Source organism: Rhea pennata, chromosome 1, assembly GCF_028389875.1.
Source record: "Rhea pennata isolate bPtePen1 chromosome 1, bPtePen1.pri, whole genome shotgun sequence".
Taxonomy (NCBI): domain Eukaryota; kingdom Metazoa; phylum Chordata; class Aves; order Rheiformes; family Rheidae; genus Rhea; species Rhea pennata.
This window is the reverse complement of record NC_084663.1, coordinates 63,353,207-63,371,803: the sequence shown is the minus strand read 5'-3', so window position 1 is coordinate 63,371,803 and position 18,597 is coordinate 63,353,207. Positions and strand designations below refer to the sequence as shown.

The window sequence follows — 18,597 nt, the reverse complement described above, 5'->3', positions numbered from 1 at the left end:
TGGGTTCACTTAAAGTGCCCAGAAGTCGCAAAGGAAAGGTTTGCCGAGTGCCCGTGGGCCAGACTTACCTGCACGGGCTCTGTGCTGGCATGGAGACGCCAGCGTGGGAGGGCTTTCTGCAAAAAAAAGTCCCTCAAATAAACCTCTTCCTCCTTACTGGGGGGCTGGCAAGACCAGAGACTAACAAAACGCCCTTCTGCAGAAGCTTAGGGTAGAGCTTTGTGGTTTTATCTGAGCGAATTACGCACCGTTCCTCCTTTGCGCGGGGGCCGCGGCTACGACCCCGGTCAGCTGCCTGCCCTGATGGCTGCAGAAGCACCGCAGCCTCGCGTGAAGGGAGCAGCTCTGCGTTGCAGGCTGGCAGCCAGCCGGCCTGCTATTTACCGGCGGCGTCCACGGCTCAGCCCCTGGGGTGGCGCTTGCCGGAGGTGGTTGTCTCTGGTGCTGTCAAACTAACAGCAGCCAGCAGTCTGGAAATCAGAGGAGCTCAAAAGATCCCCCTAGTCTCCCCCGACAGGCAGACCGAAGAGGCTTTCATGAGAAAACAAAGCCAAGTTGCAGGAGATTGTGTGCTGTAATGGGATGAGCATTGGCTGCTAGATGTTGGCTTTCATGTAAAACAGTAGAATAACACAAAAATTGCATGAGCTGGACAAACTTTTTACCAGCTTCTGAAGTGGTAGCTTTGTGCAAGGATCTAGAGAAAGTTGGGGACGGGGAAAAGAGTTTCAGTGTTAATTTAGTTTCTTTTGGCAGAAAGCACGATAAGCCACTGAAAGGCATGACTGAAAGGATGCTGCAGGCGGGCCCAGGGGTGCAGCCCTGCGCGGGCAGGTGCCCCGCCAGCCCACCTCCTAGGCGCAGGGTTGTGGGGACACCATCCCTGATAGATCAGCCACATGAAACGAATGAGCTGTCTGGGGAGACTCTGGTGCCCATTCGGCAGGCTGCAGTGTGAGACCTCAGAGCCAGCGGATATGTTGGCTCTGGGACCACCTGGAGCAAGAGCTTGAGCCATTGGTTTCCCACTGAAATGGATTTCCCTGGCCTCTTCCTTGAATGCAACTATTGCATTCGCGGGGAGAAGAAGCTGCCAGCTCTCTCAGCGGCTATGTTCAAACTGAGGGGAACAGAGCAGGAGAGAGTAAAGACGCAGCCTAAGACCCTACAAACCAGTGCTATTTTTCTTTGGGCTTTGTCACTAAGCTGTCTGGTTGGTCTGAGTTGGTGCATGCAGCAGGGGACTGAATAGATAGATGTCTTCCTCTGGGGCATGTTGGTTTATGCAAGTTTTGTTTATGTCCTCTCTAAAGGCAGTCATGATTTGATAAATAAGAGAAGATTAATTTGGGAGACGAGTCAGCAAAGTAAATCTCTTGAGCATAATGAAGAGTTGTGCCTCCCTTCAGGCAGTACCTGCAAGAACTGTGCATGTCCAAGCCATTGGGGGGCAACTCTCTCGAATCAAAGGACAGTGCCCCCAGTTACAGAGCTGGGAGAGCTTGGCAGCAGAACGGCTGCACGAGCGAACACGAGACCCCCACGAGACACTGGGCACAGAGCAGGACTGGCCCCTCCACACTGTCAAATGCGCCCAACCTGCACTTGAGTCCTGACCTTCTCGCCACCAACACATACAGCTGTGGGCTCTGCCTGAAGCCTTGCAAGACACCAGGTGATACTCTAGGAAGTTAATGCTGTCACTTGTCTCCACCCTTATTCACACCACAAGTAGAGCGTGGATTCAATGCTGGGCTGTAGCCTTGCTGCAAGCATGTTCACACTGTGCTTATGAGGAATGGCCTGGAAGCAGCTTTTCTACCTGATGTTCACATAAACACAGCAGGCTCAGGTGCTGCTCCTGCTACAGACCTGGGTCTTGGCTGCTTTTAATGGGCCCATTGTGCTACATGGACTACTGGGGAGCTACACTTTGTGTGTGAGTATTGAGGCTCATGCCAGTACCAAGGAGCTTAGCTGTGAACCTGACAGCTGGCTAAGCTGGTTGTGTGAATATAACAAATGTGAGGGAAAGCATTAACGATGGAGATCAGCACGAGTCAGTCTGTGCATCCCGTTGTAGTGTGGGTGCAGTGATACCTCTGCCTGGAGGGGAAGTGCAGCTCCATCCCTGTTCTCCCAAGATCCCCAGAGTTGGATGCCTAGTGCTGATGTGTAGTTGTTCAACTGCAAGCGTTTGGGTGGTAAAATTTGCTGTGAACAGCACTGCTGAAAAATACTTACTCAGATTAGAAAGCTATGCTGTGAGAATGTGCTTTTTTTTCCTGTATTCTAGCTTGGAAATACATTTTCTCGGTTGTTCTGGTTGGTTTCCTTGTCTCTGAAGCTGTGATACTCCTCATGCTCAGGACCTGTTCCTATCTATGAGCTGAGTAAACCAGCTAAGGACTTCAGCTGGTTTCTCTTGATAACAACTGCTTAGTGTTAGAGATCATCTCACTCTCTCCCTAGAGGAAGCAATGGAGCTGCAAAGCAGAGGAAAGAAGCTGTTTCTTTGGCCCTGTTATGCGCTTGTGAGGCCATCGTCTTTGGGACACTCTAAGCCCTGCAAACGGATCAGCTGAGCTTACTTGCCAAACTGTGTGCACCTATGGAGCACCCCTGTGAGAGCCAGGTGAGGGCTGAACCAGGGTGCTGGATAAGAACGGGGAGCCTGGTGCTGACAGGTGACCCTCTCCTTCCTGTGCCCTGCAAACCTCCACAAGCTGGTTCCAGGCTAAGGTGGTAGGTCAAGGTAAAACCATGGGCCTCCCCACTGCTATGGACACCACGTGTGATCAGGGTCTGGGGTGGACAGACTGCCTTACGGCGGGGGGGGGCACACTTACCGTATCTGTGTTGAATTTCCCATAGCCTTTCAGGTGGTGGCTCAGTCCCAGGCCCCTGCTTCTGGAGGGCTGCAGCTGGTGCTTCTGAGGCTTGTTGGCAGCATCCTGCCTACCACTGCCTAGCAGGAGCTCAGCCACAGCTCTGCTGTTGGCCACCTTCCCATCTCTGGTAGGAGATTGGTCGCTTGCTGAGCCCTGCCTGGACAGGTCGTCCTCTTCATCTGCAGGCAGCCGAGGGTCTACTCTGGTGCTCTCGGCTCCCTGCTGCTTCTCTGGGGCGTGACCCGAAAGAGCTGGGGCCAAGGACAGCTGCACCAGGAGGAGAGCAGCAGCAGCCAGTGCCTGGACCTTCATCCTTGGTTGGTGGCTTCACCTCACTGCCACTTGAGGTTCTCCTACCCAGCCAAGGCTGCTGGAGGGAGGAATGCTTTCTCACTTCCTTACAACTTGTTGCTGAAGTCATTTTATAGAGCAGCGATCTACCCCCTGGGCACACAGCCCTTTTTTCCCCGCCCCTGCCATGTCCCACCACCCCCTTCATGTGAAAGCAAGGCTGCTATTGCTTGCAAAGGTCCCATCCCCTCCCTTGCTCTCCCAAATTCCCCAGGACCCCTCCTATCGCTACCACCCCATTGCTCCTCAAAGGTGGGTTGGTGTGTTTGTGTGTGTGCAAGTGTGCATGTTTCCCATGTAAGATCAGAGAATATTTTAGCTGAACAACATTCACAGGTAGAAGCAAGTAAGTAAGAAGCAAGAGGGGCTGCTGGCAAAGTGCTTGCATATGATGGGGAAGAGGGATGTGCAAGATGCAGGTGGGTATACTTGTTCTCAGAAAAGGCAGCCGTTATATTTTTATTATAGATTTTAAAGCCTAGTGTGATAAAACTCTCTGTCAATTCTATCTCACCTCTCATACTTTTTCAGCTCTTTGTGAGTTTTAGCCAGATTTGACAGAAAGGCTGCAGGCTCAGATATAATGAGTTGCTACAAGTTTTGTGGAAGTTGTTTGAGTAGAGGAAAGCAAGCCAATCAATTCTTCCATCGGTTTCAGTGGAAGCTCATTTCTTATTAAACACCAGAGAGTCCACACCGAAGAGTCATGTTACAGATGCCCTGACCTAGCTTCAGCTGGCTTTTGTGCCTTATTAGACACTAGAAGTTTGCTCCTCAGTCCTTACTGGTGTACATGCTCCGTTTGAAAAAAGGGTGACCGCACACTCCAGGATTACTATAAATTAACTTAAAACAAACAAACAAACAAACAAAAAAAAAAAAAGAACAGCCAACACTAAGAGCTCAATTCACTGGAAATTAGTTTGGTTAGTTCCAACGTTCACTGAGCTGTTTGCCAAATACCAACAGTGACTGCAGTTGCAGCCTATGCATCCCTTGAGCTGGAAGCACGTGTGACTTCCCCTCACTGTTTCTGTGGGAAATGCTCTTGCCCCCTAATACTAGTCTGTATTTGATATATCTCTAGGATGGAGAGAAAACAGATTATGACCTGCCCATAAGTGCCCTCTCAGCTGCATGGCTGCAGTCTCTGTTTCAAGTGCCATGGCTAACTGCTTCCCCACTGAATCCCACTTCCTAGCAGTGATGGCCATCCCCAGCGCTGGAAGCCTTTTTCCACAGAGGAAAAATGGCAGCAGGTCTACAGTATCTCCACTGTGCTATTGTGACTTGCTGGGGTGTTTCATGCTGTCTCTAGGTCTTTCTTCGGCCTGGGCCTAGGCCTAGGTGATGCTGATGGGGATGAATTTTGGGATGTGAACATAAGCCACTGGCACTGGAGGTCAACAAGCCACCTTGCACAGGGTCACAACCTGCTGCTGCCAGCCTCTCTTCAACATAGCCTAAGTTTGAAGTAGGTACAGAGCGGGTGAGGCCCATTGGCAGCCAGTAGCAGCTCATTCCTGCTCCTCTGCCTGGGCCCTGGTCAGGACCCTCTCCTGCTCCTTGGTGGTCTTATCACTGGGCAGTTGCCTCAGGTGCCTCCAGCAATGGCAGAAGCTCTTTGTATCCTGTACCTTCACCTGTCAAAGGGCAAAATCTGGCAAAGGGCAGTGTGTGTGATGTTGTCTGGATGTCCAGTGGCTGGTTCTGCAGGATGATTGGCCCCTGAGATGAGCCCAGCATGCAAGTGTGGTAGCAGCTGGCCTCCTGCAGCTCTTCTGTGCCAGCAATGTGGTCATCTGCAGCTCAAAACCAAACTTTCTTATCTCTAAAAATATACCTTTGTTTTCACAAAATTGCCAGCAATGGAAAGCAAAACATTGCTCCTTTCCTGAGCCCTTGGGGAAAAATCTTTCCTGACTTTTTTTTTATTATTATTATTATTTTATTCGGTTCGCAACATTGGCTTTAGACACAATGTTTAAGTCAGATATGATTATTACTTCCAGCTAGACGGTAATTAAATTGCAGGGCTTAGCTCAAGAGGGCAGCAGTCATACCACCGCAGTATCCGCCACCTCCTGGCACTCCAGGACCAGATTTCCAGTGTGAAAAGACATCTGTGGAAGTGTTTTGGTTCCTTCCTGCTGTGCTACATCCTTCTGGTGGGAAGAAAGAGTATGAAGAGTGTAGTGAGTATTTTCACGCCTGTGTAATGCTGAGAGAAGCTTCCTTCTGTCTGTGTGCCAATCATGGCTTTTAAGTTGAAGAAGAATCTCCTCCACCATTGCAGGCTCCTCTGCAGAACTGCTGTCCTACCCTCCTGGTTGTGAGCAGAAGGGGGGTTGGGCCAGTAGGAGGCCAGAGCTGAGAAAAATCAGAAGTGATTTCTACACATCTGCTGCTATATTTTTCTGTACAAAGAGCAAAGGAGTTCTAGCAAAGAATATGTATTTTCATGTATCGTCATTGGAATTCTGAACTAGGAAGCCACAATCAGTACCAGCTAGTTTAAGGATGTAAGTGAGAAGGAGGCTGTTTTGTTGCATGTGTACCTCAAGCCTATGTCGGAACCCTATCCCTTTCCCACAGCCATCATTTTGGTCTTTGTAATTACATGCTGGGTGTTGTGATTTGGAGCAGGGATGTGTTTGCATGGTCACTGGCCTCCTCACTTGAGATGTGGGAACGGCTCAGCAGTCTCAAGCCTTTTGTCTTTGGCTCTGGAGGTGCAAGCCAGTAAGCACTCCTCTGAGACCCACACAGAAATCTCCCTATACTTGCCCATTGCCACCACTTGTTATTGTTCCTTCAGCAACTAATGATCCTGTGTAACACTTACTTAAATAACGGAGGCAGAGCTGGTGTGTTCCTTCCCTAAAGTTTAGTATCTCAGAGACTGGAAAAAAACTAGAGGAGCTATCTTTCGGAGGTAAGCTACACAACAGAGGACTGAGTAGTTGATTTCCACAGCCAGCTAGCTGCATTAATTAATTGCTAAAAGCCTGTGGAAAAGACTTAATTCATATAAAATTATCTAAGTTTAGATGTCTTTGCTAATAAAGATTCTGGAAAGGTTAAAGGTGGAGGTATCATCATGCAGCTCAAGCCTGGGACAGAGGGTCAAGACTGCTCAGTTCTGTTCCTCGCTTTGCCATGGACCCATTATGAACTTGGGAGAGCCATTTGATGTACACAGGTTGCATGTCTGTCTGCAGATGAGGCCTGTGCTTTCCCACCTCCCTGGCAACAGTATGATAGTCCTGATCTTCAGTGTTGGTTCTGGGAATCTTGTTCTTGAAGGACTGAAACACCAGAGGGAAGGGAAGGGAAGGTGTGACCAAGCAATTTGGTCCCTGCATGCAATGCTCCATGAGGGTTGCTGGGCCATGTGTGTCTGTCAGTGCAACTGTTCAGCCAGTCATGTGTGGGAAGTTTCCTATGTCAAGTAGCCAATAGGTTGCCAAGGGGGTTGGAAATGGAGAAGTTAGGAGAGGAGCTTGCTCCACCTCTCGTAGCTGGTGGAGGGGGTATGTTTGATGTCTTTTGCTTCAGAATTGGTATTCTGGGCTGAGAATTTAGGAAGCACAAGGTTTAGAGGAAGGTATGTGTAGTAACAGGGCAGTCATCCTACAAAGACCACTAGCTGAGCACCACTTAACCCTCTTTGATTATTCTTGCCTACTTTCTTCAGGGGTGTTGACCTTCAGAGCAAGAAAATCCAGCATTTGCAGGCTGGTTTGGGAAGATCAATCACATAGTCAAGAGCATTATGTGCCTGCCAGCTGAGGCTTGCTATCGGCTGTGGTTCACAAGAGATGTTGGATAGAAATCAGGAGTGAGGATCAAGAGAGTCTTGCTGCTGGGTCTGCCTAAAGAGAAATGGTCCTGAAGATCTGGGAGTTAGCAAAAGAGGAGCTGCTATGATAAAGGACAACAGTGACACAAGATGGTGAAAGGAAGAATTCCCTCAATAGACAGTCTAGACTGGAAGTTCAGAAAAGAAGGAGGTTTAAAAGAGCTGAACCCGGCTTTTCTTTAAAAGGGTTCCCTGGCTTGGGCCCTGAGATTTTACTCAAGATTAGAACACCTCTCCTATTGGAGCATGAGGTGAGATAAATGATGAATAGGTGGTATACAGAAGAATCAAGCTGCAGTTGCTGCAACAGAATGAAAAAAAAGAGAGGAAGCAATAGTGGACAAAAATGAGTATGCACAGTGCAATACAAGGTGTCACCAAGTGTAGTCCCTTGACACTTCACCTCCAAAAATGTACAGTGTGCACTCCAAGTCCAAGTCCTCTAGTCAGCGGCCAGTTTTTGAGCTTGAAGCTCAAAACACAGCCTACTTCCTGGAAATATCAATGTTAGGTGTGTTAGGAAGGATAAGGTAATGAGTGAGAAAACCATGGTGCAGAAGAACTAGTCCATCTTCCATATCTTCACCTCTGGCCAGCTCCTGCCCTTGACTTGTTCCAAGCTGACACTGTGAGCGCTGATTTCTGGGGAAATGGGCCCGTAGGAACGGAGAGACAAGCTTGCAGCAAGAAGACCCATCCGGACACAGGTATCTGTGTCATGGTTAGCAAGCATCCCAGCAATGATTCCCGCCATTAAACTGTGGAGAGAAAGGAAAGACAGTTTTAATCACTGGGGAACAGTTTTGACCTCAGGAACATGGCCATTTGTAAGTGAATTCATTTGAACCCAAACCAACATATACAGAGAAAACATCTCAGTAAGTCAGAGAAGGGATGAAATTCTAATGAGAGGGGTTTGCTTTTTTATATTCATTTTTAAATTTAGGGCATCAAATAATGCTATTCATTTGCATTTTAGGAGTTGTTTGTTTCTCATGTGAGAAGTTGCAGTACTTTCCTGTTCCACTACATTTTTTTTTCTCCCTTGTTTTCCAGTGAGGCAGGGGAAAAGAAGGGTGTCTAAAAAAAGGGACAAATCTGCTTTTCCCTCACTCTCTAATTATTTTCATCATTTATCTGCTCCTTGCCTGTTAATTCCTACAGTCCCTATTTTCCCTCAATTGGGAGGGGGTGGATGGGAAGACAGGTAAAGTTTCCATATGTATATGCAAGAAGCAACAGGCACAACTGGAAAAAGAAATCCAAAGCTGAAATGAGATTTTTGATATGGACTTTTTTGGACTCAAACTGTGGTTTTCCATTTGAGATTTCCCAGGAAAAAATGAGTATTTGGAAAAACAGCTCTCACTCACAGGTCCTCATGAAGCACTGAGGAGTCTGTCAGGAGAAGAGGACTTTATATATAGGTTTCCAATGGAAGGCTCTTTTGAGGCATAGTTGTATACACAGTGTTTGTGACCTGCTGGAAACAGCTGATGTTTTTTCCCAGCTAAATACAGACCTTGGCAACAGTGATAACAGGAGGTAGGAAAGGACAAAGGAGAAGGCAAAAAGGAAGGGAGATGATAATGGGATTCAAGAGGAAAAAGAAAGGACAGGAAAACATGGCAGCAGTGAGGGTTAATGATCAAATCTATGTTCTGAGTGGACAACAAGGGACAGCTAAATAAAGCAGTCTGAACATCAGTGTTGCCCAGTCAAGCCAGCCCTGCAAGAAAGGGGCAGGCTTTGCTGCCATGCAGTGGGATGGGGTGTCAAGAGACTCCCTTGGGTCCTGTGTGCTTTCAGCCACAGGGCTACCTCCTCATGTGACAGCCTTTGCCCCTCTGTAAGCACCATGGAGGAGATTCCACCAATGTCCCGCAGGTGTGGAGAACTGGGGCCTGAGACCTCCCTCCAGAAAGAATCTCAGCAAGTGACACTGTAACCCTGGCAAGGTCTGCTCCTGCTGCTGGGCTGGAGCACTGGGCCACTCTTGTTCTGTGATGGAGAGCACTGATGGGAGTGATGGGAGAGACTTAGCCTGGCCTGCTACTTGCGGGGGAATGAGCTGATGCTAAGGGATCCCAAGGGCTTCTGATTACAGGAGAGGGAAAAATAACATCTTTTGTACTCTAGTTCATTACCTCAATATCTTTTTTTCCTTGACAATGGCACAGAAGATTATGGTTTCCAAAAGCAATTCAATCTCTCAACAGCTCCAGAGATTCAGAATAAATATTTGGGGCAATATTCCCTAGCAATGCTAAGTGCAGACATGTGGTGTTATGTTGTCATGACAGCCAGGTTTAAGGAGCAAACAGTTGCCGCACCCTGAAAACAGAAGCAGCTCCTTGGACAGCATCTCTGGAGCTGTAAGAGAGCCTCAGGATTGAAACAAGGTGCAAGGTCTCTTGTGCGCCAGCACTGCAGACCTCCTCTCTCTCAGTGGGACAAGATGCCATCTCAGGAGAAGGCTCCATCATCTTCTCCAATTCCCTGGCAAGAAAGCAAGGAGGACCGAGCACTGTTTCTGGCTGCACAACATCTCCTGCCCAGCATTTCTAAAGTGCAAGGATTCATGGGGACCAAGCCACAAACATGTCATAACCCTGGGTTATGCTCTACTCTATCGTCCCTTGAAAGTGTTCATAGATCTCTCGTGTGAGGTGGGTTTAGGCAACGTTATACGTTTATAGCCTCACTAATACCATGTCTGTGACTGCAGCGTCTGGGTGTTCACAGCTAATTTGGGCACTGAGAGATCTCTGCAGCTCAGAGCAGCAGCCATGCACTACTGGGAAGGATGTCACTGATCAAACAAGAAAATTCCCACAGGGGCTTGAGATTCTGGGAAATAGGACTTCCAGAGAAGAGATCAATTTTACTTCAGCACTAGGAACAGTAATGGGCCTCTAACTTCCAGATGGTTTTGGACAGAAACACAAAGTATGCCTTCTGTTTATCTCAGTTTGGCAGTGGCACATTTTATTTAGCCTTTGCTCTGCCCTTAAATTAAGCTTTTTAAAAGGGAAAGGAATCCCTAAAAAAGATGCTTAGATTTAGCCTCCAGAAAAAGAATATCCCATGGTAAGGGGTAGCTATGTATGGAACAGATGGTATAGAGGAGGAAGCTGCATCACTGGAGGGGCTGACAGAAGGTTAGACACATCTGTCCGAGTAGTTAGCAAAGCTGAGCTTTCCTTAGGACAGACTGACCCCTCATGCTCCTTCCAGCCCTGTTTTCTCTGTTGTTACACTTACAGGGATGGTACTGAACAACACTCCAGTCTTTGGAGAATTGTGCCAGTTGTAGTCAATTGATCTTAGAGGTGACTAGGGACATGAGAAGTAACAGGAGACTCTGGTATTAAGGAGATTAATTAGTTTGACAAAAAAAACATTGAATGATCCTAGCTAAAATATTGAAGACCTCTGTAAATTTCTATAGAAGTGACTTTTCATTCTTCCCATCCATAAGAGAGAAAAGAATTGTTGCTATGTTAAATTATTGGTAGAGTAGAAAAATAAAAGGAAAGATCTATCACATGCACCCTTTAGTCTTGTATAAGGCAGCCAAAGGTTAGAATCAATTATTGAAAAAATAATGAAGAAAAAAAAAAAAAGACTACGACATAAAGTTTGATATGTTAACAAAGAACGTAACAAAAAATTACTCTAACAGCGTTGATCAGTGGGGCTAGGAATAATATCTGTCATTTCCTGCTCCTGTGTACAATATTGTGAATGGTCAGGGGAATTACATAAAAGACTCCTTTGAACCACATGAGCTATTGCCAGATGCTGATGCTGAACCTGATGAACTGCTTTTACAGGGTAATTTTAAGTACTAAGTGGCAGTCCCACTTCCACCAGAGAAGTGCTGGAGTAGAGTAGTTAGTAAGAGAATTTTGATGTAAGATGGTTTACTTTGCTTTCAGAACCTCAGTCCAAAGTAATTCAGAACACTAGATTGCCATGGAAGGCTTGGATCTTAAAGAAAAGCAAAACTAATAATGGCAAGACTGGCCTCAAGATGCTTAGGTGGAAATTTTTAGCAAGCTTTGTAAGGACTCACAGTAACCAGTCCTATTCTTGTGTTTTTAGTGTCTAATTCTCAAGCAGTAGAATGATGTAGTTTGTTTTTCCAGTAGCATTTAAAAGAATTCAGATTATGAAGGTTCCACATTTAGCTGGAGAAAATGAAATAGTTAGCAATGTACCTGTCACCAGCTCCTGACACATTAACTGTCTCCTCCCTGCTGATGTGGATGGTGGGGTAGTGGGCAGCATACAGGCTGGTAGCAGCACTCTGCATGGAGAAGAGTAGAAGGAAAGTTAGTGGGAATTGTCCAAGCTGAGAAGGGATGCTTGAACATGGTTGATGTCATCCAGACCTACACTGATGCTAAAAAAGAAAAAAAAAATCTTTTTGCACACTTTGAACAAGACTTGTTTGCATTCTTTGGAAAATCATTTTCTCTCTACACTTGTGCAGCTATTCAAGTTCCTGAAAATAAAATTTGCATTTGTGAATATTCATTGAAATCCCATTTTAAACTCGCTGACTATAAACACTGCCATTAGGAGCCAGAAGTACCAGGATAGACAGCTTGAATGTTTTTGCTGATCCTTAGATCTGCATATTCCACCCTCCCAAATGCGTATTTGCCACAGAGGCTAACTCTGGTGCTATGTTTTCCAGGATTTTTACTACACTACTAGAAACAGCAATGGTGCTGTTACTTCCCAGATAGAAGCAAGTGAGAGCTTAGAGTCTGTTTCTGTGCCCTTACCTGTTCATGAGCTCTGGGACAAAGGAAGATGCTCCCTCCCATGCTCTTGCCACATAAGAGGACTCCGTGAGCACCGAGCGTCACCACCACACAGTGTAGTTGTGCCAGCAAAGGCCGGGCCAAGGTCATTGCAGTCTTGACAACATCCTCCAACCTGGACGGTAGCTCTTTAGATGATAGCAAAGTCAGGGGAAGGAAAAACTATGACATAACTTTAAAGGTTCTGGGTTGAGCTTTCAATACCACTGGGCTAGCAGCCTATATATAAGCACTACCAAAAATCTAGTTGATGTATTTTCTTTTTCTTTACATTGATCATGAAAAAGATGAAACTTTCCAACCCTCAAATTCCATTCCATGCCTCTGTCTTTTGCTGAGAAAACCACTTCTCATAGGACTCCCACTTGTCTATAGAGACCAAACAATTGTTTTGGAGCATGACATCATTATTGTCTTAATGCTACTGAATTTCTGTCAGTGTGTGGTGGGGATATTTTGTTTCCCCAAAGGGTTGTTATTGTTAGAACAATGGCCGTCATAACAGCATACTTCACTAAACCAGATATATAAACTATTCTTTTGTGATTGATGAAGTAGTGAAAATGAGATCTGTTTTTGAACAGAGAGCCATCTCAGGCCTCTTTGATAGATCAGCAGTATGGTCTGGTCCTTACAAACAAAGTAAAGATGGTTATAAGATGGCTGAGGATACCTACGAATTCCCACTGTGTTATAATCCAATTTGCTTGAAAAGAAAGCCACATTAGCTGATTGTTTTGAAATGCAGCATGCTTATTTTAACAACATCAGAATGCTTCAAAAGTGATTGAAACGAGCCTGTGCATTAAATTCAGAAAACATACATTTTTCTCACAAAATCCATGTTTTCTCTCACAAGTGTTGTGATGACCAGTTCTAGTGATTTCAGATAAGTTGCAGTTTGCAGGCTAGTTCATTGCTGCCCTGCACAAGCCTGCTGTGCGGGCTTTGTAAAGCCTCCAACCCCTGCAGCAGTTCTTAGAGCCAAAGTTAATGATTTTGGAGCAGGAATACATTCACTGCCCCAGAGAAACAGTGCTGTTGCTCTGGCAACTTCTGATTTAGCACCATATGGCACTTTTGGTCAGCAAAAGTTGTCATTCTGGAATGGGAGATGAAGAGGAAAATGGTCTCCCCAAGGTCTAGCTTATATGAAAGAGTGACTGAATATTCAATACCTGCTGGCAGAGGGTTCCCAAGGGTCCGATTTATTGCTCTTAGTTCTTGTAGGTTGGGGGAGATGTACGTGAGTGCTTTCCAACTGTCTGAGAGGAACGGCTTAGAGGCCTTGTTCTCATCTGTGGGCTCATAACATACTTTAAAACAACATTACCATGGGTTAATTAATTAATTAATTAATGGTTAATCTCTACTTCAGAGCAGGGTATGATGTGGAAGGCTTATTGTGAGCTGCATTGTAGCTCACATTATGTATATGTGTATGCTATTAGTAGCTTATGTAGTATTTCCCCTGCTCTGGGGACAAAGTCTCCTGGTTTTCCTTTCTATTGCTCAGAAAGGACGCAGTCGCTTCTGGCTCTGGAACGATATGACCAGGCTTTGGGTTTGCTACTCCTGCTATCTGTTTTGGGGGCCTCTGCCAGGTTTTAAGAACTTTGTCTTCCTCTTCTTCAGAATTTTCTTCTAAAAACATGTCTAAAGACACGACTCTGAAGGCTCAGGAAGTCTTGTGAAGAGTCCTCAGCATACCAGGAGAGACACTATGTATTTTATGGGAAGTGGCAGACAAATTCTCATAAAAGATGCATTAGCATTTATTTTGAGAAGCACTCTATGTTGCTGTCCAAATTGGCAGAAGCATGCACATCTGTACTTGCCTTGAGCTTAAAGGCAGAGAACAGCTTTTCCTGGCTTTCTGGCAGGGCTTAAGGGCTATAGCTTTTACCCTATTGGGAATGTGGTTTACCTGCAGAATGGAAAAAAAAAATAAATGAAGTGGCATTGTTTCACCCATTTTAAATAAAGGAGCAGTGTGTAGAAAGGAGCACAGAATAATACAGCATGTCAGACAAGAACTGAGTATCTCCAGCAAGCAGCAGTGGAGAGCACTCAGTGTGTGCAGGTTGTTTTGGAGCACAGGTTGTTAGGAGCTACAGAGCCAGGACTGGGTGAGTTCTCCTTACCTGCTAGCTGGTGCTCTCTGGCTAGCTGACAGACGTACTGAATAGTGGAAAGAGGCACGTTTCCATCGATGCAAACTAGCGGGGCCTGGCACAGGTTCTCCTTGAATTTGGACACCTAGTGAAAATCCAGAATACAAAGTAGAGACTCCTTGAGTCATTGCAGAGGGACAAGAATGACTACTCTTCAGACTCAGGATGCAAGATTTTCACTCACATTGCAGCCTTTAGATGTGTGTGTGAACCTAAAGGAGTGATTCCTTAAGGGAAATGGATCTTTCCTTTTGCCTCATCTTATCTCCTTTTTGTTTTCTGCTGTCATCAAGACCTGGATTCAGTGGCCTGGCCCCTCACTAGATCTGTCTAGTACTCCACAGTCAGCTGGAGGACCTACAGGGAAAGGAGATGCTGCTATTTAATGATGGGGGCTCACTGTAGGATTCGCTGTCTTCAGTCTGGCTTAACCACACCTTCATTTGCTGTGCACGTCATTTACATGTTTTCTGTACACCCTCTGCATTCTGAGATAGCTTAACAGTTTGTTGTTCATCACAGTGTTTCACACCCTTGTTCTGCCAAATTTGACAGAGGTGAAGGGCAAAGGCCTGGAATGATAAAGGGATGCCTGTATAGTTAGGTTTATGGATACAAAAACTGTTAGATCACTGGCCCACTGAGTGGAATTCATACAGGATAAAAAAATAAAATAATAATTCACAAAAAATTAGGTGGCTGGGCTTCCTACACAATATGTGGGGAGGATTCAGTACCTGAGGAGAGATGTGCAACACCTCCTGCAATGAACAGGCAGGTAATGTGAAGAGGCGCAATTGCAGTGTGCAGCCAGCAAGAAAACCAGTCAATTAAGAAGTAGTGAAAGAGAGGACCATGTCTGAAAGTTCATTTTTGTTCCGGTGAGACGGGGGCTTTTGGTCTGTAGCCCCCTTCCTTGATGAAAAACTTAAGTTGCACCTTGAATGAGGCATATAGACTGTCCCTTTCTTTTTCACATTACATTTTGCTTGGTCTGATCATGCCTTGTCCATCTTCATTGTTTACTCCAGTGGTTACAGCACTCTTTCTTACACACAGTGCTCTGTGGTTGTTGCTATATACGAAGCAGGCAGAGCAGTGAGTTGCCATTAGCTCTTTGAGGCTGGCATGAGCATCGCCTACACCCTTGGCCAGTGCCACATATGCTCTTGCAGCACCCCTCCCACAGCTCTGCTAATCCTGGCTGAACAGGGGGCTGCCAGACTGCACCTTTCATCAGAAGACTGGCTCAGAGTTTCCACTGGCCCTCTTTCATAGATGTTTTGTAAAGCTCACGAGAATTAAACAACTGTCATGTAATGGTTTTCTATGCCAAGGTTTGGGAGAGGCAGGGTGGGGATGGAAGTGGGAGCAATGACCATCTTTTTTTCCTAGGAATCCTCAATCTCATGGGGATTCCAGGGTAAGTAAACTGCACTTAACTGCCATGTTGCTGTCAGTCACGAAGCACAGGCTTTTGTTCTGTCAACAAAAGAAGTGAGGGAGGAAGGAGGGTGTAGCGATGGCGGCTTCATTGAGTCAATCCTTAATCACTGCTTCCATTACTCCTGTCATTTTGAAGGTTTTGGCATGCTGAGAAGCACTGTCTGTTTATACAGCACAGCATGTCCAAACAGTCGGGAGGGGAAGAGATGGAACAGGCAAACTTGCTTTAATCAGTATTCTGTCCATATCTGTTTTTTCCTAAAGATGGAAATACTTTCCATGCAGGTGAAATGGATTTATTGCTGGCTTTTAAAGTGCCAAAAATGATAGGTTACCTGGAACTAGTTAATGAAGAGGATTCTGGCCTACACACCTGGGATGACAGCAGTGGTGTTATCTTATGGGAAAGAATCGGATGGAAGCTTCATCTGGCTAATTAGCAACAGATAGCTCTGGTGGCTTGCCATGTTGCTATCTCAGTGGTCAAAGTCTGGGGTTAATTTCAGGCTTTCCTATGTTCCCTTTGCATACCCACTCTCTCCTGTTACAGCTTCACTGGTTGCTATTTCTCATACATCCACTCTCCTTCTCATAAGCAGAGGTTTACAAATCAGATGGTATGCATACGTATTGCTCTGTTATCTCCTGGTGGATGTCCATATCTCCCAAGCCAACGCTGAGCTCTCCCGTGCTAGTGATTACAGCACAGTAAGTGGCTGTGCTCTTCCCCTCCAGCTGAAGGACAGCTCTCATGTCCTAAAACAGGGAGAAAGTTATAAATGGAGCATGTTTCTCTTCCCTGCCACACTCAGCTCAACTTAAATATTCTTTCTCTGCATCTAACTGGTAGATAGCAGTAGCCTAGCTTGCTGTTCTCTCTTCAGTCTTCCTCCTTCCTTTAGATCAGCAACATTTCAGCGGTATCTCAGGCTAGACACTTCTGGCAGATGGCTAATTTTTAATATTTGCAATGCAACAGATGCCACAGTAAATGTTAATGAAATCATTTAGTAAATGAGAGTGACAAGTCTCTTCCATGCAGTTATAGAGGTTATGTTTCTGTTGTAATGGAAGAGTAGTCTGGAGAGTGGCTAAAGCACTACCTGCTCCAGCCATCCTTTCCCATAGTTTATGATGTGACACATCTGATGGCCTGTCAACGTACTGGGTTTGATGTGGTGACGTTTCAGCTAGCGACTGTATTAGTAACCTCACTGACTGCACAGTGTGCAAGTCTGATAGGGTAGCCTTGGGGCTATTTTTACAATAGTGTTGGAGACATAGCTGTAAGGTGTCCTTCCTCCACAGATCTTTTGAATGATCTGCTTAAGGAATGCAGGGTATTTCTTGGACTATACAGGTGGCTGGAGAAACGCATCCCACCAGTAGTTCACAGAGGAGCTAGAAGTTTTAAGGAAAAGGTCTTCTTTAAAACTGATGATTCTGGTAATGTGTTTTCTTACAGGCAAATGTTGCTTGGCGACTGTTCAGCTAGTCCTGCTCCATCTTCCCTTAGGAGACTGTTCACTTTGATGACACAAGCTGAAGTATGTTTGCATAGAAGAGTGATATATGCCAAAAGAGGGTTCTTGTTCTTATTGCTCCTTTTATGGACCTGCTCAGGTACCAAGAACTCAGGGCCATATGGGTTATTTATATTCAGTTGCCATGGTCCTTAAGGCACCAACAGGCCTTACTGGCCCTGTTACTCCACTGAGCCTCCCCCAGCTACCTAGCTCCTGCTCCCATTTCAGCCCAGCTCAGGGCTGTCAGTCCCTGCCCTGTGATACCACAGTAGTGCCAGGCTCCAGCCCTGCCATGGCTCTGCCCCTGCCTGGCCACGAGTTCTGCTAATCTGGACCCTGTCCAGCGGGCCAACTGCCTGGCACAGCCTCAGCCCAGCCCCATCACCATGGACATACTCAACGATCACAGGACCTGATTCTGATTGACCTATGGATAGACTTCTCAGCTTGACCTCAGACCTGCCTTGTCACCACAAGGTTCCCTGATGACCTATACACTTGGTTGGACCTGGCCACTGTCCCCTGCCTGCCCTGCTCCCTCATGGGGTGGTGGGACAGGCTCTGGCTGGTGAGAGCCCTGCCCTGCTGTTTGGGTTATCCAGCTCCCTAACCCTGCAGGAGCAGCCAATCCTTGCAGCACCCTGACATCAAGAGTCAGGTATTGCTTGGTACATGCCTAGGAACTTACCACAATTTACAGGGGACCCTGTTCCTCTGAACCCAGGAGATATGCTGCCTTTGCTCCTGATTCCATACTTTCTCTGTCTTATGCTTCACTCAACAGTCAGGCTGGTTTTGGCAGTGCTTTTCCTCAGGGTCATGCTTTGTGTATTTCTGGCTATGCCTAGGCCTTCCTAGAGGTTTTCATGGTTCCTCCTGATTTACATCTCTTTTCCCTCAGACATCACTCCCTGGTGCTCAATTCAGACTACATGGTTCAGATTCGTACAAACATATAGCCTGTGTTTTGGGAGGTGGCTCCTTGCCTTCCAATTGTCTGTAATGAAAGGAATTATTCCTACTCTTAGCCTGATGGAAGGTGGCTCTTATGTCTGTCAAGGCTGAGAAGACTTTTCCCTCTGCATAATATTATCACCTACTTGCTTCTGAGGAGTCATTACTGTTAAACGTACCATGTGGTGGCAGTAGTGTAGAATGGACTCTGAATGTTCATCCTTCCCCATAGCTGATAAAAAGAGAGGAGTCAGCCCAAGACGGCTTAAGCAGTCTAAAAGCAAATGGAAACAGGATGTTAATAAACCCATCAGAGTAGTATGAACACAACTACAGCCTGCACAGTCTGTAGGAAAGCACTCTACTGGACAACTTAACACCCATCAGTCCTTGTCTAGCAGGATGTTCAGGATTAGACTTCAGCTACAGCTGCACATCAAACTGGCTGGGGTGGAATGAAGCAATCTGCAGCCTTCTGCATGCTAGAATTCTGAATACTCTGGTGTTTTGGAACACCTGTGAGTGGAGGAAAGAAAAATGGGAGGAACCGTCTGCACT

The 18,597-nt window shown here is 46.1% G+C and overlaps 1 protein-coding gene across 4 annotated transcripts in view; it reads right to left on the bottom strand.

Annotated features, from left to right (window-relative positions):
• Window positions 1-7,277: 7,277 nt before the first annotated feature.
• LOC134148060 (uncharacterized) overlaps window positions 7,278-18,597 on the bottom strand; it is a 28,042-nt gene continuing 16,722 nt past the window's right edge. For 2 of the 4 annotated variants that reach the window (XM_062589766.1, XM_062589775.1), the window contains 7 exons: window positions 18,219-18,313; window positions 16,187-16,315; window positions 14,084-14,198; window positions 13,118-13,255; window positions 11,901-12,067; window positions 11,328-11,416; window positions 7,278-7,862 (listed from right to left, as the gene is read on the bottom strand). In XM_062589766.1, coding sequence (XP_062445750.1) covers window positions 7,667-7,862; window positions 11,328-11,416; window positions 11,901-12,067; window positions 13,118-13,255; window positions 14,084-14,198; window positions 16,187-16,315; window positions 18,219-18,313 — 929 coding nt within the window. In that variant the 3' untranslated portion in view covers window positions 7,278-7,666. Of the gene's footprint in view, window positions 7,863-11,327; window positions 11,417-11,900; window positions 12,068-13,117; window positions 13,256-13,777; window positions 13,867-14,083; window positions 14,199-16,186; window positions 16,316-18,218; window positions 18,314-18,597 lie in introns of those variants that run through there. The other 2 variants (XM_062589786.1, XR_009960136.1) reach the window with 2 other exon arrangements.